Source organism: Hippopotamus amphibius, chromosome 2 (genome assembly GCF_030028045.1).
Source record: "Hippopotamus amphibius kiboko isolate mHipAmp2 chromosome 2, mHipAmp2.hap2, whole genome shotgun sequence".
NCBI classification, from domain to species: Eukaryota; Metazoa; Chordata; class Mammalia; order Artiodactyla; family Hippopotamidae; genus Hippopotamus; species Hippopotamus amphibius.
Genome location: NC_080187.1, coordinates 131,651,990 through 131,679,918, shown reverse-complemented (window position 1 = coordinate 131,679,918; position 27,929 = coordinate 131,651,990). Strand labels below are relative to the sequence as shown.

Genomic DNA, 27,929 nt, shown 5'->3' with positions numbered 1-27,929 from the left:
TGGTTGAGAAAATTATTTATTGTATATGCTTTTATTTTAAACTAGCAACTAAATTAGCAAATAGTTTTAATATTTGCAATTCCAGCATACAATATTATTCTCAAAGTATTGTTAATTATCTGTGATGATCATATATTTTGTGTTATGCATTTTGGAGTAGGGTACGAAAGAAAGTCTGGTCCCTTTATATTTGATAAATCTCTAAGTGAGCATTTTACAGAGTGATTATCTAGCAGAAGTACTGAATGGTAACAGCCATTTTTTCCCTTCTTCTCCTCTAGGTATCTTCACTCAAATAACATAGTTGTGATTCCGGAAGGTAAGTGCACTTCCAGTTTTTAGTTAGGAGGTGCTATAGTTTAAGCTGTGCTGTAGAATAGTAGAGCAGATTGTCTCTTTAAACCTATTTTGGTTGGCATGTTAGGGAATTTTAATTATAAAGCATCTTTATTAGTTTCAAAGTGTTTTTTCCTCCAGTTAGTAAGTCCAGTTAACAGTTATGATTAAATTTAATAAGTCTAACATGGTTATAATGGTTAGGTAAATTATTATCAGATAAATTGTCATTGGGTAAATAATAAAATGATAACTTTTAAGTTTAATAAATCCAGTTAAGCATTTTGGTTAGATAAAAAAGACTGTATATATCATTTTATGAATTATTTATTCAAGCAGTGTTTATGTTGTTTTAACATTTTTATTTGTGCTCTTTTTAAACTTACTATATATTATGTCAAAGTAGAAGTGTTATCACTTCATAAAATTTAGTTTGATACTATACTCCAATAAAAATTTTAAAGAAATTTTAGTTTGATATATGTTTTTACTATTATGTCAGCACTAGAGACAAGAATATTAAGTATTAAAATATTTACACTTGGAGTACTTGCATTAAAGTTTGTTCTTAACATTTGGGTCAAATTAATTTTGCTTTTACCCTTCTTTTCTCTTTGAAGCCATTGGGTCCCTTGTAAAACTACAGTGTTTGGATCTTAGTGACAATGCCTTAGAAATTGTTTGCCCAGAAATTGGTCGTCTGAGAGCTTTACGTCATCTTCGATTAGCTAATAACCAACTGCAATTCCTACCTCCAGGTAATCATAGTCTGTAGCACACAAGCTTCTTGTCTATTACAAATCTATTTTTATTAATATTTCTCACTTTGTGTCTAGGCAGTGGGTTTTGGATATATTTGTAAGTATTTGATCGTCCACTTGTTTGAAGATGACACTAAGGAATGTGGATGAAATATGACTTAGTCTTTTTCCTGATGCAAACGTAAGAAGGTGGCATTTATGTTTTTGAGCTACACTTACTACAGTTGTGCATTACAATCAATGCCCTGGTGAAATATTTGTACCAAGAGCTACTTCAGTTCTGAATTTCACATAAGAGAATTTATATGAACTTTGCATTTTCGTGTCCAAAAAGCAGATACATACAGTGTTTTCTTTCATTCTCTAGTGAGGTAAATGATGTACATCAACTTTGATTTAATGTGAAATCATACCAGAATTTAGTAGCAGAATTTGAGTCCTAGAATGAATTGTCACTTCTGCCTGCTGATCATCCTATTATATTATGATATACCTATAGATAGTACCAAAATGCTGCATTCTCCTGAGCTACCATTAAACCCTTTGACTTTCTTACAAGGTACATTCAGAGACCTTCCGTTGTGACCCCACACATTTGCAGATTCCTCTGTCCTGTGTCATTATCCATATTTTCAAAACAATGAAGTATGATTTAAAAAAAGACAAACGTGTGCTTCAGGTATTGCATGAAAGTTACTCTGCATTCAAAAATGAGCAGAAAAAAAATACAGATGCCACTTACATTGGCTGGGGTCATTTCTACCTAGTAACTCAGGAATACCCACTAGTCTTCTAGTGTATCCAAGTGACAAATTACTCCCTGTCCTAGAAGTTCAGGGACGTGTGAGACTGTTAAAAACTGTTCATGTTAAATCCATGAATGAATTTATAATTTAAAAAATACTTTCTCCAAAGTTTTTCAAGTCCAGAAATTTCTAAATAAAACATAGTAGCTGATTAATTTTTAGACTTTATGTGCTGACTTTAATATATAGGTTCAATATTTATACAAAAATGATAGTATAGCAGTTGACTCTGCTTAAAAAATATCTTTTAACCTTATATGATGAGTGTCTTACTTTTTCTAACTCTACTTAATACAAAAACTTTCAGTATGGTATAGGAATATGATCTTCCCTTTAAATCTTATTGTATGTAATCAGACTCAGTGGTGTTTCCTCATTCTAGCTTTCATCAAGTTTGCGTATTCACATAATCAGGAAATTAGATTCTCTTTCAGAGATTGTCTCGAAAATGTATCAGCAAAGATAATACTTCAGATTTTCAGAGCATTTTCATATGTGAAACTTACACGAGATATGTTACAGAGTCAAAATGCATGGATATAATACTTTTATATTTTAGATTTTCATAGTATTTTCATATATGAAGTATATACAAGATATGGTGTAGAATCAAAATGCATGGATATAATACTGTATTCATAAGCCCCTTTTTCAGTGCCTTTAAAGAACGTACGAGTAACACAGCTCTCTATTAAAACGTTGTTCTTTGTTTTCTATTCTTCTGTCTTTTCCTGTAAGAACATTTTGTGGTGAAATGTGGCCATTTCCTTCCATTATATACTCTCAGAGGTTAAGGACATACTACTAATGTCATTGACTGCTTCCTAAAAACCAGTGCCGGGTATGGGTTTCCTGACTACTTGCATATAAATTTAAATGTGTATTTCACCTGCTTCATAATAGATTTGAGGCATTCTCTTCTAATTTTATTTCCCTAACTTATTTCTGTTATTTGTGTTTGGTTTTGCTTTTTGAATAAAATTACGTACAGTAATAGCTGTGTATTTTGAGTAGAAACTTTTGATTAAGCTATGTATGGATTTTTTTTTCCCCTAGGCCATAAGTAGCAATGCAGTAGATCTTACTAATTTTTTGATTTACTTTATGTATCTTTTTATGAGATAATTTCAAGTGTTATCATTTGAATGGGAGAGGGGCTAGGTACACATGCCCCAAGTGTTTGACCAAGTTTGGGGACATACTATAGAAAAGCATTTTAACTTTAGTAAAAACTGTAAGGGACTGCCATATAGTGTGCATTTGATGACGGTGGACTCCAGTTGATATCTGATTGTTAGCTCTTCTGCCTATGCAAGTCCATGCTATGAGTGTAGTGTTCTTACATGTTATGTTTCTGTGAAAGATTTAACATTTTATTATGTGTATTTTTTTGTGGTTGAAAAACCTTTGAATGTAATTTCACATTCAGTATTAAAAACTTGAAAATTTAAGAGCAATGTTTGAAAGATTTGAAACATTTAAAATATCTAGATGGATAATAGAGAGTTTTAAATTTAGGATCTAAGAATGAATTACAGAGTCTTCGTGAATGCTCTCAAATTGTGTGGACAATTTGGTATGTGGAGTATGCACATATTGCCGTGAAGAAGGTCCAATGTTTTTATCAGTTTCTCAAACAGATCCATGACTCGTATCGTTGATTCTCTTGGGTTGTTTGCCAATACCCATTCTTTGGGAATGTCCCTTTCCCCCGTTCTATTGGATTGCGGAGTACTGCCATTTTTCTGCCTTGTGGCACTGCTTTCTGTCTGCAGTTGATCGGTCCTGGTGTAGGTACCAGGCCCAAGCAGGACCAGTTCTCTTCCTGGGCATTTTGAAAGAGACTGGTAGGGGAGAAGGAAAGAGAACAAGAGAGAACAGGGGAGGCTGAAAAAGAAAATCAGACTCTCTCTCTGGGCTTCTATACAATACTGTGTAATCTTGTGAGGTCTGGTAGTAGCCACATGGACTGGGAAACAAAGAGAGAAAGATGAAGTAGATACCTAGAGAGAAGATGGAGGCAGAGACTTTCTAAGTTTTCTTTTATTTCCCAATGACTGATTCTGTTCTTAAGGCCCATAGACTTTGTGCTTAAGCTAGCTCTAGCTGGCTTCTGTGAATTGTCACCAAGAGAGCTCTGTGTAACATAGCTGCCCCAAGGGCTTAAAACAGTGTGTCTGGGGTATAGGATGAGTTGTATACTGAACTTTGCTATTTATTTAACTGTTATGCTTTGAAATAGCAGAGGTCTTATTAATAGTAGGAAGTCCGGCGTTAGCAACAGCATCATCAGTAGTATGTCTGTGAGTGGTTCGTTCTGACATGTTTTTTTCCTTTTTATAGTGTGCTTCGCACCCTTTCTATTAGATATCTTTTTTTTTTTTTTACCTGAGCACAAGTAATTTTGGGGAAGGTACACAGAACATTGGCATGGAGTGATGATGGGTATTGAAATGCCCTCTTTGGCTCCGTAGCTGGGCTTGAGAATTAAACTGACATAAGGCAGATTAACAGGAGAAAAGTATACAAATTTTATTTAGTAATTTTTACACATACACAGGAGGCTTCATAAGAAAAATGAAGACCCAAAGAAGTTGTTAGAACCAAACACTTATATACCATGTTGGACAGAGAGTAGGAAATTGTGAAAAGGTGACAAGACAAAGGAGTTTGAGCAAGGGCAGTTAATTGTGGAAAAGTGACTCAGAAGATAAGGTTTGGTTTAACAGGGTTGTTTGGTGTTTGGCCTCACCTCCCTGTCTCTGGTCATAAGAATGTCTTCCTTCCTGCTGGTATGGGGGTTGCACTTTTGCACGGGAATTTTATCTCTTGCTTTCAGGAAGAAGAAGGAAGCTTAGAGTGCCCGTCTTGCATCTGCTGTTTTTTCATTGCCTTTAACTTACGATAATCAGTACGCCAGGATAGCATAGTTGGGGGTGGCATACTCTGAACTCCGACACCAGCTACCACAGTGGGCAACTAGAGCTTAGTCCTGTGTGAAACATATCCCTCAGAATCATCCTACTCAAGCGCTGAAAGAGCTACAGTATTTCCACAGCAGCTTCCAAAACTAATTGGTTGAGAGTTGCTTGAGCAGGGGGTGGGTATTAATTCTCTGTTACTTCTGGCACGCTGTGCATGTGCACACATGGACAGAGCAGCAGCCTTTCTGCAGTTTCAGAAAAGTCCTCAGCCACAGCATTGTGGATGCTGGTAGCGGAGCGATGACCAGAGAACACTGAATGGTCCGTCTGGGTGATATGTGTGGAGTGTCTGACAAGCTCCCACAGACATCATGCACCATGGATGAAGAGAGGTGCTTGGTACATCTGCTTACAAAATCGTCCTGACTTGGTCCATTAGACCCCAAGCTGAAAGATAAGACTAATTTAATAGTTTGAGTTTAACTTGGTTCCAAGTTACCTCCTGGCCCCACAAATCTTCTGGCTAAAGTTATTAAAATCATAGTCTGTGTATAAGAACTTTGGAACCTGAAGCACTATTTTTCTGAGCAGATCCAGTCCCTCCCCCCTTTTTGCAGTAACTTTGTATATTATTTGGCAAGGCGTGTTGTGGTTTTATATTTTAAATATCATATGGAAAAAGTTAAATGAACATTTGGCTTTTTTTACTGTGATATTTGAACATTTATTTCTAATTTATATTTTTCACAAGTAAAAATTGTATATATTTAAAGTATACAATGTGATGTTTTAACATGTATATTGTGAATTGATTACTGTAATCAAAATAATTAACATATTTGTCATCCCCCAGAGTTACCTTGTGTGTGTGTGTGTGTGTGTGTGTGTGTGTGGTGAGAGCACTTGAGATCTACTGTCTTAGCAAACTTAGATACACAATACATTATTATTCAGTTGCCTTTTTTTAAAAAATTTTTATTTATTTATTTATTTATTGGCTGTGTTGGGTCTTTTTTGCTGTGCGTGGGCTTTCTTTTTAGTTGAGGTGAGTGGGGGCTCCTCTTTGTTGTGGTGCACGGGCTCTTCATTATGGTGGCCTCTCTTGTTGTGGAGCATGGGCTCTAGGTGCGTGGGCTTCAGTAGTTGTGGCACATGGGCCCAGTAGTTGTGGCAGATGGGCTCAGTAGTTGTGGCTCATGGGCTCTAGAGCACAGGCTCAATAGTTGTGGTGCACGGGCTTAGTTGCTCCGCGGCATGTGGGATCTTCCTGGGGCAGGGCTTGAACCCATGTGCCCTGCATTGGCAGGCGGATTCTTACCCACTGCGCCACCTAGGGAGTCCCCAGTTGCCCTTAAAAAAATTTTTTTTATTAGGTAAATTTTAAGCACAATCAAAAGCAGACAGAATAGAATAACAAGCCCCCATACACCCAATGCCTAACTTTAACAATTATCATGGATTTCTCCTCTCTTGTATTTTTCTTTTAACTCTTGTTCTTCATGTTTTTGTCCTCTCTTAGAGTCTTTTTTTAATTGAGGTAAAATTTACATACAGTGAAATGCTCAAGTATACAATTCTGAATTTTGACAAATGTATATACCCATGGAACCAACATCTCATTTGAGATACAGAATGTTTCCATTACCCCGGAAAGTGCTCTCATGCCACTTCCAGTCATCTGTTTGCTACAGGCAAACCCTATTCTGATTTCTCTTATCAGATTAATTTCATCTGCTGTTGAAAATAATATAATTGGAAACATATAGTGTGTTCTCTGTCTGACTTCTTTCACTCAGAATAATGTTTTCAAAATACATCTGTGATGTTGCACGTGTCAGCAGTTCATTCTGTTTTATTGCAGAGTAGAGTTGCATTGTATAAACGTACAGTTTATAATTTATTTTCCTCTTAATAGACATGTCAGTTTTTTCAGGCTTTGGGGTATGATCAATAAAGCTAATATAAACATTCTTGTATAAGACTTTTTATGGATATACGTTTTCTTGGGTAAATACCTATTAGTGGAAATGTGATTCATAATGTAGGTGTATGCTTAACTTTGTAAGAAATTGCCCAGCAGTTTTTAAAGTGGTTATACCATTTTACACTTCTCACAGAAATATATGAGAGTTCTAGTTACTCTGCATGTTTCTTAGTATTTAGTATTGTCTGTTTTTGGCTTTGTTTATTTGTTTCGGCTGTAGTGAGGGATGTGAAGTTGTATTGCATTGTTTTAATTTGTACTTAATTGAATTTGTCGTTCCCTCTTGACTAATGGTATTGAGCACCTTCTGAAGTATTTGTGGACTATTCCAAATCTTCCTTTTGAACTGTAGGCGGTATCTCCCTGCTTTACAGACCAGTGGCCAGATTTAGGTTGCTTAAGAGTTGTCTTTGCTCTCTAGTTCTGCCCCTTGCTTTCCGTGCCTTGAGAGCTCTTTTAGCCCTGCTGCCCCATCGTTGGCCTGTGTATGGCTGCCCTGTACTCTGAAGGTGGGTCTTGCCTCTGCAAAGTTTCTCCTGGCTTTCCTGCTATCTTCCATTCCCCAAGTCTTCCTTAGCTCAAAGCCTAGAGGACTTTGGGGAGGTGATCTCACGTCTCTTCTCTTGCCCCCATTCTTGGCGAAAACTAGTGGGAAAGAGTTTATGTGGGGGGGAGGGCAGGCAGTTCATCCAGCCTCTCTCTGTGTCTCCGGCTCCTCTGGATTCTGTGCTGGTATGCCAGTCCACACACAGCCCTTCAGAGTGAGACTGCTTTCTCTTTAGCCCTTGTCTGTGGCAGGTTCCTTGTCCTCCTATATAGTCAAGGGTGATAGCAACTGGAAATCTCTTCTCTTTTAAAATGTGCTTATCATTTTTTGGAGTTGATTTAAGTTTCTGGATGTCCTCAGTCTCTGACAAATTTTAAAAACTGTAATTGTGTAGCTTATCCAACTTCTCTTAGTGGTTAGGGTGTAAGTGACAACTCTTTTGACTTTATTTTCTTATTGGAATTAAGTCCTCCTGCCTCACAGGCTACCACAATTTGGTTTTTGTTCCTCTCTACCTTTCTTTCTCTGCCTCCTTTCTGTCTTCTTTCGGATTACTTGAGTATGTTTTAGTGTTCCATTTTATTTCCTCTACTGGTTTTTCTTTAGAGTTTACAATATGCACCCTTAACATTACAGTTTACTTAGGCTATTGTACTATTTAATATAAATTTTAAGAACCTTTCAGTAGTATACTTCCATTTACTCTCCTTCCTTTGTGTTATTGTATTATGTATTTTATTTCTATATATGTTATGAATGCTACAATAAAATGTTTATTTTGCAATGGTCAGTTGTCTTTAAAGGAAATCACAATAATTTAAAAAAAAAAGATATTCTTTGTATTTACCCATATATTTACCACTTCCTTTACTCTTCATTCTTTCTTGTAGATCTCTTTTTTTCTTTGGTGTTATTTCTCCTCAGCCTAAAGTACTTTCTTTAACATTTCTTGTAGTGTACTTCTACTGGCAATGAGCTATGTCAGTTTCTCTTTATGCGAAAATATCTTTATTTCACCTTTGACTTGAAGGATATTTTCTTGGTATATAGGGTTCTGGGTTGACAGAATTTTTTTTTTTAGCACTTTTAAAGACAGCTTTCCATTGTCTTCTAACCCTATTGTTTCTGACGAGAAGTCAGTTGTAATTTGTATCACTATTACCCTGTATATGTCTTTTTTCTATGGCTACTTTGAAAATTTTTGCTTTATCTTTGGTGTTAGCTGTTTGTCTATGATGTGCCATGATGTAGGATTTGTTGTATTCACCCTGCGTGGACTTTTCTTGATTCTGAAATTGAAAAGTTTCCTGTTATTATTTCTTTATATATTTTTCTGCCTCATATTTTTTTTCTTTCAAGAATTCCAGTTACACACATTAGATCATTTGATAATGTTTCACAGGTCACTGAGGCTTTGTTCTTTTTTTAACTTTTTCTTCTCATCTAAAGGTTGGATGATATCTGTTTATCTGTCTTCTACTCCAGTAACTTCTTCTAGTATGTTATTTATTAAGCACCTGTTTACCCTCTCATAGCTTTTTCCTCTTTGATACCTTGTTTTGCATTTTCCAGCTGCTTCAGCCTCCCAAACCATGATCTCTGTGTCTTTAGCACAGTGAGACAGCAGGGTTCTTACTTGGGTTCCACTTGCCAGTGTTGTGGCCCAGAAAGCCTTGTCCAACGTGGGACACAAGGTGTGTTTCCCTTATTTCAATGATCAGAGTCCTTTGTTTCCTGTCTGTTGCTTAAAAACAGTTGCCTCATATATTTTTGACTAGTTTTATTGCTGTATTTTGGTGGGAGGCAAGTCTGGTATCAGTGTCCCTGTCATATCTAGAAGTGGGAGCCCTATTAGATGTTCTTTGATTTCTCATTTGACTGCTTACCTGCATTCTCTTATATATGTAACTTGTATGCCATTGAAACATTTATATATTGCCTTCTACTTCCAGTATCAAAACTATAACATTGTTTGTTACAGAATAAGTTTAAACTCATTTTCTTCCAAAGGCTTTTTCTAACTTGATTAAGTAAAATTACATGATCTATCATGAAGAGAATTATCATGCACTTACAAATAAAGGATTACTGGAGGAAGATTTCCATCGGTGTAGAGCAACTTGCCAAACTTTGTGATTCATCATTGGCCACAAAGGCCAGTGGATATTAGAAGAATCAGAAAAACCGGCTATCCCTTGATGGTCAAGAGAATCCTGATGTTTTTGTGGTTCACTATAAACTCTCTGTGAATTCTCATGAGACATTATGGTAACAAACAAACAACAAAATGTAACTGAGAGTCAGAAAAGATGTTGCTTACATTTGGCATATAAATCAGCCTGTTGTTTTGAAATGGTTTTATCCTTGAAAAGTTGTTTTGCATACCAAAAAAGGAAGGATTTTTTTTTAGCCCAAATTGAAAACATTAAAGCAGTCTATGTTGTACATAAATGGATAAAAGCTTGCAAAAACCGAAATACGTACTACATATAACTAGCATGAACTGTTCTAAAACTCAGGCTTTAAGTATGGTTAAGTTTATTACCTTTTTCTTAAAATTTAATTTTCCTCCAGTTGAGCCTCTGTTGCTTTATTGAAATGAAATTTAGTGCCTCTTCTTAGATCTGTCCTGTTGCCACTGAAATTATTCTGAAATCTTTATGCGTGTTGGTCTGTTGTGGAGGTTGGGGGTGCAGATCCGCCTTCTCCCTGCAGAGGGCAGGCTTCTGAGGAAGCCCCATCACTCTAGAGCTTCCACAGTTGCTTGCTGCCCACCTGTTGAGACTTTATTGGCGTCATCTGACAGATGGACGTGCAGGCTGCTGTGACTCTTCAGAGGTGCTGACCCTGCTCCTGTAGGTCATTATCTTGGTAGTATGCCAAGTAGTTCAGATATCCAGTTTGACAACTAAGGGATAGAGGGAGAGAATCTAACAATCTGCCTACCCTCAGTTTGCTTGATGACCACTGAGTAAATGAATAAATTGTCTACCAGAGTCCTAAACTCATATTCAGAACCTGTTCTTTCAGTGTCTCTTATAGACCTACAAGCTATTTATTAGTCTCTTTGTAGCACATATAGTACTTTATTAGTGAAGTAACTGTATACTATATAGTTAAACATATTAGTAACTTTACAGTAATATGTAGATTTTTAATTCAGTCTTTTACATAAAATTGTTCTGGTGTACTAGAATAGATGTACTAGGTTACAGATTTATCAGAAAAAAAATTCTATCAATATTATTACATATTGTAAAATCTGGTTACAAACAGAGTTAAAACTTTTAAATTGTATTTAAAAACTTTTACAAGTTTTGAAAATTGGGCAGAAGCCGTAGAATAAAAATGACCATTAAAATTCTTCTAAAAGAAAAAAATATGTTTTCTGGACCATGTATCCTTCTCAGTACAGATAAATACAGAAAATATTCCTTTTTAGGAAAGGTGTGAAGGAAAGTGGTGGAAAACTTGCCAAATGTCAGAAACAGAAGTTCATTCTGATGATACTTTTAAAAAAAGGCAAAAGGAGAAAAGTTGGTCCCTCAGACTTAGAAAGCCTCTCCCATCAATCATACTACTGGCTAAGGCGTGTTGAATTCCTTTCCATGGGCCATTCCTTTGTGAAAAGATTTCAAAGCAGCTAATATCATGACATCAGTCATCTAATTTGAAATCTTTTAAGGGGAATACTTCCAAATTGAATTCACACGCAGTGCTGCTTCTCTTCCCTTTCCATACACAATTTTCTACACCATGGTCTGTTACAAGCTTGGTGCTGTATGGGAACCTTGAAGACAGTATTGAGGTCAGTGAAGAGTTTAAAGAGAAGTCAGGCATAACGTGAGGAACTGAGCTGATGTTTACATGTTGTGCAAGAGTGAATGATTTGGAGTTGGATATTTTCCATTATTTTGTCTTTGAAATGTATGGATCTCGTAGTCTATCATACACACTGCTTTCCAGGATTGTCTTTCTAAAATGCAGATTTGGTAAACTACTTCCCCAATTAAAATCCTTCATTGAAATAATTTGCTAAAAGTGTTTGGTTGCCGGAAAAGAAGCCCATATTGGGTTAATAATCATTTGTTTATTTTGAAGACCAGGAATTAGGAATATTAAAAGAAAAAAAAAACCTGATGATTATAGCAGTGTTCTTAATCTTTTAGAGTAAACTTTCTTAAGAACTTATAAAATGTATTTTCTTAGACACAGCCTATTAATGGGAATTTAGATATTTTATTTATTTTTTAATTCAGATCAACTTGCAGTATTCTGGAGGTGGCATGGAGTAATTTCTATCATACCTTTTGATATGGCAAAACTTGGGTTCATAGTTCATTTTTAGTGAAGAGCTTTCAAGTATTAAGCATGTTTTTCTTATATTAAGAGAGTGGTTTGATATATTGCATTTATTAAGCAGTCTTTGGGAAAGGCAAGTATTAAATAGATACATAAGCAAAGATTATATTTTCATGGTGATTGTATGGTTTTAATTGATTTTTCTACCTTGACTTCAGTATATTGTTTTGTGATTATGTTTTGTGACATAATCAGAAAATTATGGTTTTGTGTTAATATAAATGTGGAGAAAAATTAACTGGCAGGATATCAGTGATGTGCTGAAATAGGTGTTTCTTAAAAAGTAATGTCTTCGATATGTGTAAAATATTTTATTTTTTCGTATGTTATTTGAACATGCTTATTGCTTACTTCATCTGTAAATTATGTTTTATCTGGTTAATGGTTTTAATTTAAATCAGACTGTCTATTCTGCAAGTAATTTTAAAGTTAATGGTTGTTTTAGTGTGGGAAAAGCCTTATGATTTGCCAAGAATTGATGTAATGAGAAGTAATTAAACAAAATTTAGTTTGTTACCAAACTCCCCCTGCCCCTGCCCCACACACAGCTGGCATCACAGTTCTTTGTTTAATCTTTTTTACAATTTCTTTAAAAAAAAAAAAATCAACATTTTAAACAGTGATAGATGTTTTTGAGCAATTTGTTTTAGTTTTCACTGGATATTTATAAGGTGGTGAGAATACTTGAAATCAAAGCCGTGGCTATGAAAGCGATGAAGCGTTCAAAAAATGGATGTCCTTTTATGCCATTAGTTGGTTGTACGTCTCTTCTACTTCTTAGCTGGATCTGCTGACTTCCCTGCTCCTGACTTATTCTGAAAGAGAATCAAAGTCTGGCAGGTCTGTTTTGATGACTTTTTTCTTTTTAATTTTGAGAGTTTGGTATTCATCACTTTAATATGAACTTATAGTACCAATCGGTGTCTTATTATTTACTTATTTTTTAGGAATAACAGCAGGTTTTGTAGGAGTCAGATTATTTACACATACATTTAGGTCCTAACACAAAAGTTTGTTGGAAAAAATAGCTGAAAGGTAGATGTTTAGTGTAATAGATCTCAGAATTTTTCTTTCCTTCATCCATTTTTACCTCTTTTTAAAATAGAAATGTACATTTTTATGAAGGAAAGTACAAATTTCTTACAAGTAAAATAAGATTAAAATTTTAATTATTAAATCTTCAGTCAAGTAACCAAAGAAATATTCTTATAATTTTCTCTTTGATGCTTTGAAAAAGATGTTTAATCTAAAGCAGAGCAGGGACTTCCCTGGTGGTCCATTGGTTAAGAATCCACCTTCCAATGCAGGGGACATGGGTTCAATCCCTGTTCAAGGAATTAAGCTCCCACATGCTGTGGGGCAGCTAAGCCTGCGCGCCACAACTAGAGAGAAGCCCTTGCGCCATAAAGGAAGATCTAAGACCTGAGGTACCTGACACAGCCAAATAAAATAAAAATAAATATTTTTTAAAAGCCCCTCAGAGAAGAAAATAAAGCAGAGCAGATATACATTGGAAGATGCTTTTAAAGTCTGCGTAATTATGTGTATTGTTATATATATCCCAAATTCAAATTATGATTTTTGTGGTGCAGTTCTTCTATCACCTGATATCACTTGGAGGCTGAATACTACAGGTTTGAAAATGTGAGGCAGCTTTTCTGTATCAGTGCATCACCAGTGAAGGAAGAATCACTAATATTGTGTACATGGAGTATTGTCTTGCAGTCTTTATACCCATAAGAGGGGTCTTCAGAGATAAATTTCCATGACTTTTTCACTTAGAGGGAAACTATCCAGTGGCATAATTGAACATGTGTTTTATGCATATCAAATCCTTAAATTATTTAGCAATTTAAGAATCAAATACTTGTATTTAATGGGTGATATATGAAATATAGACTATAGAATACTGTTAATTTTAAATACAAGAAAAATGAAAGTTTTAATCCTTTGTAGATCAAAGCAGATCTGTAAATCAACAATTAGCAATAATTTTACCTATTCTGTACTTCTTAAGAATTTTTTTTTCTAAAGTGCTAATTACCATATATATCTTATTTGAATGTTCTTGGTTTGCCTCTGGTATCCTGTGAAATTGCTTTTGAACTTAATAGATATAGCTATTTTGTGTTTCCCATACCGAAAATTCCACGGAGCTTTGTGAACTATGATTTTCAATGGAACAGAAGCCTATAAAATTAATGTTACTTGATCCCTACTTCTACATTTTCTTACCCAATATAGTAGGTAGGTTTTAACTTGATGAGTTCTGATATTCCTTCTCTCACTAATATGCAACATCCTGAATTTATACTGACTCTAACAGGTTTAATTTTATAAAAGGCGTAGAATGACAGTCTTGAAAATTTGCTTCTGCTGCTAAAAGACATGACATAATAGGGTATGAGGATTTACATACTGTCTGTTATTTCCTATCCATAGTTTATATTTCTGCTTCTTAATCAGAAACACATGTAAAGTTATGATATATAAATGGTAAAGCGAGGAATAGAACTTTGATTTCCTTATCTCCAGGGCAATATCTAGAACTGATTTACAAAATGTGATGTATATGTAACTTTTTTTCCTCCATATCACTTTTAAAAGTCTTCTAAACAATATCTTTTTAAACTTTATGACAATGTTTGTAGTTTTGTTCCTAGCATGTGTTAATAATTTAAACTATTTCCCATTGCTTTTTAAAAATAGCTTTATTGAGGTACAATTTACATAGCATAAAATTTATTATTTTATGTGTACAATTTCTTGAATTTTATTAAATGTACACAGTTGAGGAACCCTTATTCCAATCTAATTTTAGAATATATCCATCATCCTAGACAATTCTCTAGTGCCTGTTTGTTGCCATCCCCTGTTGTCACCCCCATCCAACTATTAATTTTGTTTCTATTTTTCTAAGTAGTTTTGTCTGTTCTATAAATTTCATAAAAATGGAATCATGTAATATGTAGTCTTTCCTATCTGGCTTATTTTATACTTAGCATAGTTTTTTTTTTACATGAATGTTCTTTTATGTTTCAGTAGGTTGTTTCTTTTTATTATTAAGTAATGTTTTCGTGTGTGGATATGTCATATTTTGTTTACTCACCAGCTAATTTGTTCTCAATTTGGGCTGTTATGAATAATGTTGCTAAGAACATTTGTTCACAAGCTTTCTGTGAACTTATATTTTCCTTTCTCTTAGGTAAATACCTGTGAGTAGAATCGCTAGATTGTATGGTAACTATATTTTTAACTTTGAATGAAACTGCTAAACTGTTTTCCAAAGTATCTGTACCACTTGTATTCCCACCAGCATTGTATGAGAGTTCCGGTTCCTCTGTATCCTTGCCAAGATTTGGTACTTTCAGTCTTTTAATCGTGGCTATTCTAGTGGCTATATAGTCAGCTCATTGTGGCTTTATTTTGCCTTTCCCTCATAACTAAAAATTAAGCATCTGTTTGTGTCCTCATAAAATTCTTATTTAAAATCCTAACCCCCAAAGTGATGGTATTAGGAAATGGGGCCTTTGGGAGGTAATTAGGTCATAAGGGCAGAGCCCTCATGAATTAGATTAGTGCCCTTATAAAGGAGGCCCTTTGTAAGATTCCTCACCTCTTCTGCCAGGTGAGGTTACAGTGAGAATTCCACAGTCAGTGAGAGGGCAGGCCCTCTCTAGACACCAAATCTGCCAGCACCTTGATCTTGGACTCCCTAGCTTCCAAACAGTGAGAAGTAAGTTTCTGTTGTTATAAAGCCACCCAGTTTATGGTAGTTCTGTTATAGCAGCCTGAACAAACTATGACAGCATGTTTTCTTGTGCTTATTTGCCATTTCTTTGGTGAAGTACCTATTCAGAAATCTTTTGCCCTGTTTTACATTGAGTTGTTTGTGTTATTTTTAGTTTTAAGAGTTCTTTATATATTCTGACGTTAAAGGATAATTTTCACACAAAAAGGTAAAATTATGACTCCCATATAGATATAAAATTTTATTTAATGTGTTAAAATTTTTATTTAACCTGTTAATGAGGAAACTGGTAAGGTGCTGTACCCAGTTCAAAGGAGGATCCAAAAAACAGACTGGTTTATAGATCGAGAGTATTGACATGAACATTCAGATGGAACCAAAGGAGGTTTTCCCACAATGGCAGAGAGTTGTCTCTTCACAGGACACAATTTATTTTTGTGTTTATAAATAAGAATCTTTTTAAATTTTATCAGATTGTAGTCTACAACTTACAGAATTGTAAAATAGCCCTCATAGGATGAGAATCAGATCATCTGGAAGGAAGTGCTAGAGAGCAGGGCTCAGCAACTCTGACCTGTGGGTTGAATCTGACCCTCCAGCTGATTTTGTAAATAAGGTTTTACTGGAAGATAGCCATGCCTGTTCATTTGCAGATTGTCTGTGGCTGCTTTTGTGGCAGAGACACTGTGGCTACAGTGGTAGACTTGAGTTGTGACAGAGACTGTATGGCTTACAAAGCCTAAAATATTTACTAAATGACTTTTTACAGCAAGTTTGCTGATCCCTGCTCTTGCCTGGATACAAGTCCCTTATCAGATATATTATTTATAAGTGTTTTCTCCTAGTCTGTGGCTTGTCTTTTTGTTTTCTTAAACATATCTTTTGAAGAGCAGAAGTTTTACATTTTGATAAAAAGTCCAGTTTATCAGCTTTATATTTTATGGGTTGTGCTGTTGATGTCATGTTTAAGAATGATTTGACAAACCTAGAGTCACAAAGATTTTTCTCTTATTCTTTCCTATATGTGTTATATAAAATTTTCTTTTACATTTGTGTGTATGATCTCGTTCAAGGTAATTATTGTGTACGATGTGAGGTAAGGGTGGAGATATTTGTACATGTGAGATATTCACTTGTTGCAGCACAATTTGTTGAAAAGACCATCCTTTATTTGTTGAAGTACTGTGGTGCCTTTGTCAAAAATCAGCTGACCATAAATATTTGGGTGTATTTCTGGAGTCTCTCAGTTCTGTTTCACTGGTCTTTATATGTGTCCTTATGGCCATACCACATTAGCTTGGTTACTGTAGCACTGTGGGAAGCTTTGAAATGGGCCGTGTAAGTTCCCAGCCTTTTTCTTCTTCTTTTTCAGGTTTCTTTTTAAAAAATTAAATTTCATTGGGTTTTTTCAAACCAAAGAAAATTCATTTTTCCTCTTCTTTGGGCATTTCATCTGTATACATATTTTTGTGTGTATGTAAGGTAAGAAGATAAAGATGAAGGTCCAGAGGACCTCTTATCAGAGTGATCTATGGGAATCATTATACTATTCATGTAATTTCTAACCACTCAATCTATTGCTTGCTTTCATTTTTATTTACGTAACTTATGACTTTCAGCTTGCTTCTCTAATTTTACTGTGCCTCCCACAACAGTGTGCCTCTTATCAATAATACAGGGACAGTGAAGGGCCACACAAGTGGGTTGATGATGTGTTCTGTGTTATGACTCCAGTAGGATGGATGGTTGAGGGACAGGCAGACTTGAGACTGAGGGTAACCATTTCTGCTTGTCCTCCACCCCGCTGTAGACCTGCTTCTCTTCTTCACTGACGGTCAGATCTTAGTGGTGGGAGTTGAGCAAAAGAAGATAAAGGCTCTGAGTTTTGGCTCACAGCCTATCACAAGTGCTTTTTGATGTCCTATAGAGATTACGTAAATATATAATAAAGAGATTAGATGAAAGGGTACCAGACAATTAGGATAGTTGCTGGATGAGTTCTTTTCTCTGCGGCTTCTTTATAAACATGAATGAATTTCTGTATTGCTGAAGATTGGGAAAGTAAATGTTGTGAACATCTTGTTTTCCCCAGTCATATCTGGTAAGCCATTCAGGGCCTATCACAGCACTCAGACTGTGTTATTTAAGTTTTCTATACTTTCTAATTTCTGGTATTTAAATGACCTTCATCCGTATAAAAATACAGATTTTTGTAGGAAATTAATTTTACAATTCTTTCATAGAACTAAAGTAAAATAGATACTAATTTGAAGTTTATCAATCTTTAACAAAATGTTTATAAGAAAAGTTCAGCTATTGCTAGAACTAAAACTCTCAACACCTTTAGGATTCAGGCTTTAGTTTTTGACAAAGTATTGGGATATGTTTACAATATGTTAATTAACAACCACTGTCTTTTTAAGTCTGTTATGCTAATTAGGGGCAAGTAAAGATGGAAAATTATGTATTTTTCCTTCTATATTTTTATGTCATTTTAAAATTACTTTAAAAATAAACACAGTGGCTTTGTTCTCTTCAAGTCCTTCTTTTTCGTTTCATCCATTCTCTGAATGCTTTACTTAATTTCTTTAAACAGTGCTCTACATAACGTATATTAGTAAATCTTTGTAAAAATTGTGATGAATAACTTTCCATTTCTTCCTCACTGCTTAGAAAAAGATGCTGGTATTTTAGTATCGGTCACTGAGACGTTAAGCCTTGAGTGGTAGTCGTTAATTTGTTTTCAACATCATGATTAAGGCTATTCAGAAGGAAGCTTTTGTTAAATGTTTGTATTTCTCCTTTTGTCTTCATTTAATTATTTCTTAGTATTACTCCTTATTAGGCTAAATTATTTTGGTATCTCTAATTAAAAATTAAATATCTTATGATGATCTGGCTTTTAAGAAGACATGCAGACTAATGATGCTGAGCCTTTTCTCTTTGCTGTTGGCCCAGACGTTGCCCGCCCGCTTTGGTTTCCTAATTTAGTAACAGAAATAAAACTATGCACGACTGGGCAGGTTTGGTATGCTGGCACGCAGCCAGGAAGCATGGGTTTCTTAAGTAAATGGACCGATGGGGATTTGCGGAAAACACAGATTAAGTTACATGAGCTTTGCACTTCGCAAATTCCTAACTATTTAAAGGAACTCAGCTAACCCACTGCCACCTAAATAAAACTGAGTTTTGTTTAAACATACAGACACACTAAATGGTGTATTGTTTCCTTTTCCAAAGTTACCCTTCATCTCTGTGCTTTTAATTTCATATTTTTGTAAACTTTTAAAAAGCACATTCTCTTTTAATAAATAATGCATCAAAATTAGTTAACTATTCAGTTTTTTGTGCATTTGTGATACCTATCAAGATAGCATAATATAAAAGAGTCGATAATATACATATGTAATATGTTTCTGTGTGAGAAAAAAGTTCTGACAGAGGCAAATTAAGAAAAAAAAAAAAAAAAAAAAAAAAAGCCTGGTTTTGCACACTGCCTCTGGCACCTGCTTGGCCATGTGGCCCTGATCCCTGCTGTTGCTTCCTCCAGCACGAATGTTGTCCCTGCTCTGCATCGTGCAGCGCTCACCGTGCTCTGCTGGGTTTGCAGTGGGTGCTTTCCTGGAATGTTTGAACACAAGCTGCTTTCCTGTCTGCTGACACTTTCCTTTCTGCTGCTGCTTCTTGTCTGGCATGTTCCTGCTCTTCTTTTCTTTCTTTTCCCCCTTGGTCTCCTTAAGGTCCATTGCCTGTGAGTTTGGGGAAGAGCCGTGAGGCCCAAGGATTAGCCCACTTTTTTTCTCTTTTAAACCTTTATATATTTCTTTTGGCCACTGTCTTTTATTGTCAGGTGAGGGTCAGCTATCCACCCTGGTGATCTTTTTTTTAAATTGCCTTTAGACTGTTTATAAACACTGGAGGCATAATCTAAAGTGTAATTTCATTGAAAGAGAGAGAGAGAATATGAATGAATGAGAATCTCTCATTTCTTATAAGACTTTTGACAAATTGGAATGGACAGTTAATTCCAGTCCTTGAGAGAGTATGGGTGGTGCGTAGAGGAGGGTACAGTGTACGTCATAATCATACTTAGAGCAGCATCAGTTCACAGTTAGAACAGCATGGATTTAACGTACACTTTAGTCACATTATATTGACTTTAGGATCAATATGATTTCCCATTGTGTAAATGCAATCCAAAATATAAAAAAGGATACTAAACATCGCAAATCTCTTGACTGAAAGTGGTCAGAAGGTTACTAATATGTAAAAAATAGTTCTTAAAATAACCTATTCCTTGACTTTTGTGAACATCTGCATAAGGCAGACGCCCGGTTTTAGCATGAGGGTTCCTCCATCTTGACTCCCTTCCTTACTTCATTCTCTGCCTTCCGCACCCAGTGGAGACTGGCTCACAGCAACTCCGCCATTGACCTTTGCATTGCTTTCCTGGGGGAGAGAAGGCACTGTTCCTATGAGGTTTCCCTGATAAAAGGAATGGGCAGAGGGGAGATCCAGAGACTCAAAGTGGCAACTCTTGGTTACTTTGTAATTCTGAACATTAGTGAAGATCTAGCATGTAGAAATTTTTGTTGTGTCTTAGTAATTTTACATTTCTTAAATGTATTCATGCTATTGTTGCTGCTAGTAATAATAGTCATATCTTAACAGTTACTCTAAAAAGTGGTAACTCTCCAGATAACCAAGAGGTTATTGTTAGTACATTTATTAAGTGCTTACAGTAGGCCAGACCTGCTAAATGCTTAACTCTTTTTTTGTCTATGAATTGTCACAATAATCTGACAGAATAGGTATTATTGTTTTTCACTTTTTTTTTTTAAGATGGGGAGCCTAAAGTGTAGCCATTAAATGGGGAATCAAAGATTCTAATCCAGTTCATTCGTGTTTTAAAAATGTAAAAGCTTTTTAAAAATGTAAAAGATGTTATATATGGGAAAGTACACAGATTTAAAGTAATACTCAATGAATATTCATAAAATAAATACTTTTTTTTAAATTGACACACATTTATTGTGACTGCGAGTCAGTGTGCAGACATCAATTCTCTCAAGCAAAATTGCTTTATCAAAATACAAATCAGTGAAGAAAAATCCCTTATCGTGAAGACACTTTTGTAACCGGAACCCCAGAAGCCTGCTTGTGCTTCTTTCTAGACATTCTCACCCCTCTTCTAAGGGTAACCACTATTCTGACTTCCATCACCCATTCAGTTTTAAAAGTAAATTAAAGGTGCTACAATTGAGATTTTTGCCAAGGTGCAGTACACAGGTTTTTCTCGATAGGGTTACATCCTAATAAGCCATTATTAGTTGAAAATATTGTTAAGTAGAAAATACATTTAATAGACCTAACCTACTGAACACCATAGCTTAGCCCAGCCTACCTTAAACGTGCTCAGAACACTTATACGTTAGCCTCCATTTGGGAAAAATCATCCAACACAAAGCCTATTTTATAATAAAGTATTACATCATGTAATTTATAGAATACTGTACTAAAAGTGAAAAACAGAGTGGTTGTATGAGTACAGAATGGCCGTGAGTGTATCGGTCGTATGGCTGACTGGGAGCTGCGGCTCACTGCCACTGCCCAGCGTCACAAGAGATTTATAAGATAAAAATTCAAAGTACAGTTTCTACTGAATGTGTATTACTTTTGCAGTATCATAAAGTAAGCCAAACCATTGTAAATCAGGGACCATCTGTACTATACAGTTGGGCCTCTGTATCTGTGGATTCAGCCAACTGTGGGTTGAAAATATTTGGAGAAAAAAAATTCCATAAAGTTCCAAAAAGTGAAACTTGAATTTTCAGCACTGGCAGCTATTTACATAGCATTTACATCATATTAGGTATTATAAGTAATCTGGAGGTCAATTAAAGTATATGGGAGGATGTGTGTAAATTATATGCAAATACTACTCCATTTTACATAAGGGACTTAAGCACCCAAAGGTTTTGGTATCTGTGGGGGTCCTGGAACCAGTCCCCCTCATAAACCAAGGGATGAGTGACTAAACTGTGTGAAAGAATTGGTCATTATGGACTTTATTCCAGATGTGATGGAAAGCCACTGAAAGATTTTGAGCAGAAGAGTGATATCATCTGATTTAGGTTTAAAAGGATCCCCCAGGCAACTGTGTAAAGAAGAAGCCAAGGACAAAAACTGAGAGATGAGACAGGAATCTACTGAAATAAGCCAGGCGAGAGAGGATGGTGGCTTACACTAGAGTGGTAGCAGAACTATTGATGAGAAGCAGTTGGATTTTGGTTTATTTCGTGCTTTGTAACTCTCAAAGTGTTTTATTCCTCTTCTTTTATCCTCAGGGCCAGTTTTATTCCTGATTACAAATAAGGAATCCTGAGGCTCTGGAAGGTTATGAACCTTACACAAGGTTACTTAGTAACATAGAATAATGACTTACACTGTGTCTTTTGATTCTCAGTCCAGTGCCTTTTTCTAAGCTTTTACCAGAAGTACATAGTCTTTTTTGAAAAATGTCTAATTCAAAGATTTATGTGATTGAGGAAATTAGATTAAAATCATGTACTAGCTTGTGATACTATATTAGTTATCTATTGCTGGATAACAAATGATTACAAACTTAGCAGTTTAAAAAACACATTTATTATCTCAGTGTCTGTGTTTCAGGAGTTTAGGCACAGCTTAGCTAGATTATCTGCTTAGGGTCTCACAAGGCTGCGGCCGAGGTTGGGTTGGCCGAGGGCTGTGATCACATCTGAGGCCCAACTGTATGTTGCTGTCAAGGTCTTTTAACACTCTTTCTTGTGGGTGAGACTGAGACAGAAATGGTTGAAGTCACATAATGAAGTTTAATATGTGTTAGTATGTCACCCATCTAACAAAAGGAATTTTTGACTGTTTTTGCTGCCCAAAAGAAAGAATTCTATTAAATGGTACCCTTGTCTTTTTTTCCCTGTAGGATCTCTCCCTTTTTACCTCAACTTTGGATGAATATGCTTAGCATTTGGAGTGTTAAAAACTTGTTCATTCCATTCGATAAGAATCTAGGTATCCACACTGTGTTGGTGGGTGTTATCTGGCTCCTTATTTTGCTGCCACTGCTAAACACACTAATCAGAGCTGTTAATGGTTATTTTCCGTTGCACTTTTACTTTTGCTCTTAGTCCAGTGCCAGTGTGATATTTTGCAGCTTCTTTGACTGCTGAATTAAGAAAATTAGTTTTGGAACCAACCTTTGAGTTTGGGAACAAAACCACTCTGAACTGTGATCTGAATCTCCAGTCCTGTTGTTTTTTCAAATCCTGTCACAGTTTAGTTGATTATTCTGAACTAGTCTTCCATTTTATGACATATAACGGAGAAAGCAGTCTTTAAAAGGCTGGTTTTGGTACTCTCTTCCACTAATAAATTACTCTGTCTGTTTCCTTGTGCTCTCTGCTTTACTTATTTTAGGACTATTGCTTATAAAATTGGCACACTGGATAATTCAAACCAACCCTCCGTTAAGGACAATTAGAAAAACTGGAGGGAAAAAATCCGTTTTGAAGGCACTGGTGAGCTAAGAACGTCCTGAAGAATTCCCAGGCCAAAGAGATTGCAGTCGTTACACACTATTTTATACTAAACCAAACCTGTGTTGCTTGGTTGAGGCACAGCATGTAGAAGATGCATCTGGGACATCTTATGCCAGAGAAAAGATAACCAATCAAAGACTACTGGGCTCGTGTGAAAATAATAGAGAAGTCTGCACTGGACAATTTGACCATCAAAAAGTATAATGATTGAAATGGATTAAAAACACATCAGATATATAAACTGCTATGAGTTCATAACAATACTCTTAAGAAAAAACCTAATTGGTAAACTGGAGGTTAATAGGGTAAAGAATCAAACATTATTATGCCTTTTCTAAACCATTTACCCTATATTTCAGGGTAACTAAATAGTTGAATGAAGGGGAGTTTTTCCATATGGAATAATTATAGCTAATAAACATAGAAGGAATGATGCAATTAGAAAAACCAACATTTTGTAAATATCTAATGAAATAATAGATTGCCGCAAAGATCATAGCTTCCTGAACCATGGGGTAAAAAGCTGATAGGGAACTTTGCACTGGGTGGATCAGGCTGATGACATCTGAATCCACCGATTAATCCAAACATCATGAAAAGTGGGTCAAGCAGACATTATATCCTTCCCAGTGTGATGCAGTCAGAACTGTGCAGCCCTACCCTTAAGATATAATCTTACCAAAGAAAATTGAACCTGAATCTATTTAAGCTTTTCTAACTACCAGTTTATAGGGAATACAAGGGGTAAATAAATATTTTAAATGACACCATGAAGACACAATAAATCAAATTTAGAATGTTGGAAATTCTACAGCAAATATCCACTTTTTAAAATAAGTGAAAACATGAAAAAAAAGGAGGGAGAACTGTTATAAATGTTAAAAGACATAGGAATCATATCAACCAAATGCAGTTGTTAGACTTTGTTTATATTTTGATTCAAATAAACTGGTTACAAAAACACAATTTTTGTGACTGTCAGGGAAAATTGAACATGGAGGGGGTATTAGACAGTATTAAGAAGTTCTTGATTTTGTTAAGTACAGTAATGGTATTGTGGGTTTGTTTTAAAAAGTCCTTATCTGTTAGGATATATACTGAAGTATTTTTGCAGGTATAATACTTCCTAAGGTGAATATGAAATACAGCAGTCCTTGAATGGACTGCAGCCCAGCTTCCAGTCGTCTGGGCAGCCAAAAACATGAAAATTTCTGACATTGCATTTTAGGTTGCTCATATCCCCAGGTGCCTGACAGATGCAAATAGAAATATTCTCAGGCAGAAGATAACATTATTCTAGGTCTCACATTATTTGTATAACCTGTTTTTCAAATGTAGAGTTAACCCAGTGGAGTTTATAGAATAACATTCTCTACAGCTGAAGAATACACATTCTTTTAAAGTACATGGAACATTTACAAAAATCGAATAAGAAGTGATATCTTACTGTTCTCTTACTGCCGTGCAGTTAAACTAGAAATCAGTACAATAGCATAACTAGTAATTCCCCTGGATAATACCAGCGAATTTCTTCATGTCCACGAGTAGGAACTTCTTAAAACAGGATACAAAATGCATCGGTATAAAGGGAAAGATTGATAAAAATTGACACGAAAAATTTAGAAAGCATTTTCATTACCTAGATCAGGGATTGGCAAACTTTTTTCTCTAAAAGGGGCCAGTTACTCCAGCAATGCTGTCTTTGTCCCAGCTACTCATGTCTGCTCTTGTAGCATGAAAGCGAACAAAGGAGAATATTTTAATGATGGGTAATAAATAATAAGTGAAACTTTATATACAAAACTAGATGGTGGGCCAGAATGGGCATGTGGACTGTAGTTTGTGGTTACTTGACATAGCTCATCAAATAATGAAAAGGTACGTCTCACCATGGGAGAAGATGTTTGCAGTACATATAACTGAGAAAGGACTTGTATCCATAATAAACTCCTGCAAATCAGTATGAAAAAGACCAACAACCCAGCTTAAAAGATTGGCAGGAGACTTGAACAGGTACTTTTCTAAAAGGAAATCCAGATATCCAGTAAACATATGTTAATATGCTAAGCTTTGTTAGTTATCAGTGACATGCAAATTAAAACCGCAATAAGGTTACACTAAATAGCAACTAGACTCACTTTAGGAGTGGCAAAACTAAGCATTTACGAGGTTGTGGAGCAACAGGGGCTCTCATACCCTGTAACGCTGATGATGTATGTACTCTGACCAAGCAGTTCTAGATGTATTCTCTATATGAACCAAAAGATACGTGTAATAATGTTCATTAAATTTGTAATATTTATAATTGTCCCAAACTAGAGACAATGCGAGTGTCCTTTAACAATAGAATGGATGAAACTAGTTAATTCATAAACTGGAATATTAGACAACAGTGAAAAGGAGCAGACCAGTGTGTTTGAACCTCACTAGTATAACGTTGAGCAACAGAAGCCTGTCGCAAAAGAATATACATTATATGATTCTAATTACAAAAAGTTCTGAAATAAGCAAAATGAAATAATAGTTATTTTAATATAATAATACTTAATTGGGTGGTAAAAGTGAGATAACAAGTAAAGACAAGTGAAGAGATGATTTTCATGAAAGTCAGGATTAAAAAGTCTCTTTTAGCAACTTCAGCTTTCAAGGAGGATGTGGTTAGTTGAGGCAGGCCAGTGATTCCACTGTAATAAAGAAGGTAAAACTGGATAAGTTTCAAAACTCCTGTTTTTAAAAGCATCAGAAAATGGAAGCAATTTTGGGACAGGAGGTGATTAATCTTATTTATCTTTGTATCTCCCACAGCTCTTGGTGCCCTGCCTTTCACATGGGTAGTTTAATTAATATTGAATGAATGAAAACAGAGTGAGAGGGAAAAGGCACATGTCTGGAATGGAAGGTGGAGAAAAATGTTTGCTGCTTCCCATAGTCAAAGTTTAAGTAAGGAGAAGGGACTATATTATCTGGGTACCCAAGGGAGAGAGACTTATCACACTGTATCCTTCATAGGACCCATAGATATTGTGCTGTAAGAATTCGATATTCTTGTTTAAGTCATCTGTTAAATATGTATGTATATGATACATGATATACATTTTAAAACAGACCCATTATAAAAAAAAAACACACCCATTATAATGCTTTGGGAAATTAAATTTTTCTGTCTTGTAGTCTTCCCTCTTGTTATGTTTTGTACTTTTCTCATTACTGAAGTTTTCAGGAAGCTATAGATACTGCTTTGTTACCTTTGGAATCCTAGAACTTTAGCACAGGAAAAGACCTTATGTAGAATTTGCTATTTCCTCGTGATTAGATTATTTTACATTTTTGACAAGAATATCACAGAAGTGATCTTGTATCCTTCTCAGTGCATCATATTGGGAGGTACATGATATTGCTGTGTCGTTACTGGTGATGTTAACCTTGATCTCTTGGTTAAGCTGTTGGCTACTGCGTTTCTCCACTTTTAATTTTTCTTTGTAATTGATAAGTATTTTGGAGATACTCTGAAACTATATCATTATCCCATTTCTTCTCTGACTTTCCCATCTGATTTTGGCATCTATTGGTGGATCTTGCCTGCAACAGTGATTACTCTGATGTTTGCTAATTGTGCCATTTGTACTTCCTTCATTCTTTCTACAGTTATTCATTGGAATTCTGTAAAGAATTCTCCCTCTTTTATTTATTCATGCCAGTAAGAACTCTTGAATATTTATTTTGTTCTAAGAGTTGTAATCCAATGTCGTTTCTACTTTGTTGCTCAGATTATCCCCGTGTTAGCTGTTGAGAGCTTCTTTTGGTTGGCTCCTGTGTCTTTTTGACATGTCCCCATCTTTTTTCAAGCACTTCCTTATTTTCTGCCATCATAAGTAGTTCTAGGATCATTTTGTATTTTCTGTTGGAGAGTGGTATTTAGAACCTCAAATCTGGGTGTTAACTGTGCTTTCTGCTGCTGAGGTGATGGATGTTGATGATGTGAATTTTGGGGGGAGTGGTGGATATAATGTTGTTTGTACATGCTTCTTGGTGCTTATGTGTGAGAGCTTTTCTGAGGCAGTGCTTCCTAATCCTTTTTATGTTGTACATGCTGGAAAAACACCATTTTACTTCAACACATGTTGAAGTAAACTGGAGGAGATGGGGAGCCGTGGGTAAAGCTGCTTAGGTCAAAGGTTACCCTTCTGGAATCACTTGAAGACACAAGAGAAGAGCAGCTCCTACCTGGGGTACACTCATCAGAGTAGAATTGCTGATTGTGGGGAATATGTATGACTCTCCACGGTGGTTGTAGCAATTCACACTCCTACCTAGAGAGAGTTATTATTTTTGCCAATAACATTTTTTCCTAATACTTTACAGTATTTGCCAATAAATAAGTATAAAATCACTTTCAGTCATGATTCTGTCAGCTGTCAAATTAGCTATCCCTCTTACTTTGAAAGCACTTACACATTTGAAAAGCCAGTCTTCTATGTCTTTATGAAAGTAACCTATAAAATTGTCTAACAAGATAGACCCATACAGAAGAAACATATAACACTTTACCTTTACATCAGTGGTAATAATGCTGGAATCTTGATGTATTATGATTTTATGATCTTCTCCTAATCTAGTAACCTTGTCAAGAAGCAAATGAAGTTAGATTGTTTTTAGTTTGTTATTAGTAGCTCAGTCTATTGCTGGGTCCTAATTAGTACCACATCCCTTTTGGTAAACATTTTATAACAGGTTTATTGAGGTATAATTTACTACATACCATAAAATTTATGATATAAGGATTCGAGGTGTTTCAAATGGCAATTCTAAATTCTGAATTATTAATGAATTTATAAGTTGTGCCACCATCACTATAATCCACTTCTGGAACACTTCCAT

At 35.4% G+C, this 27,929-nt stretch overlaps 1 protein-coding gene across 4 annotated transcripts in view; it reads left to right on the top strand.

Moving 5' to 3' along the window:
- The window catches only part of LRRC28 (leucine rich repeat containing 28), a 172,549-nt gene that overhangs the window by 32,163 nt on the left and 112,457 nt on the right, over positions 1 to 27,929 (top strand). For all 4 annotated transcript variants that reach the window (XM_057721441.1, XM_057721440.1, XM_057721442.1 and 1 more), the window contains exons 4-5: positions 282 to 319; positions 957 to 1,094. In XM_057721441.1, the coding sequence (XP_057577424.1) occupies positions 282 to 319; positions 957 to 1,094 (176 nt within the window). The remainder of the gene's footprint in view (positions 1 to 281; positions 320 to 956; positions 1,095 to 27,929) is intronic.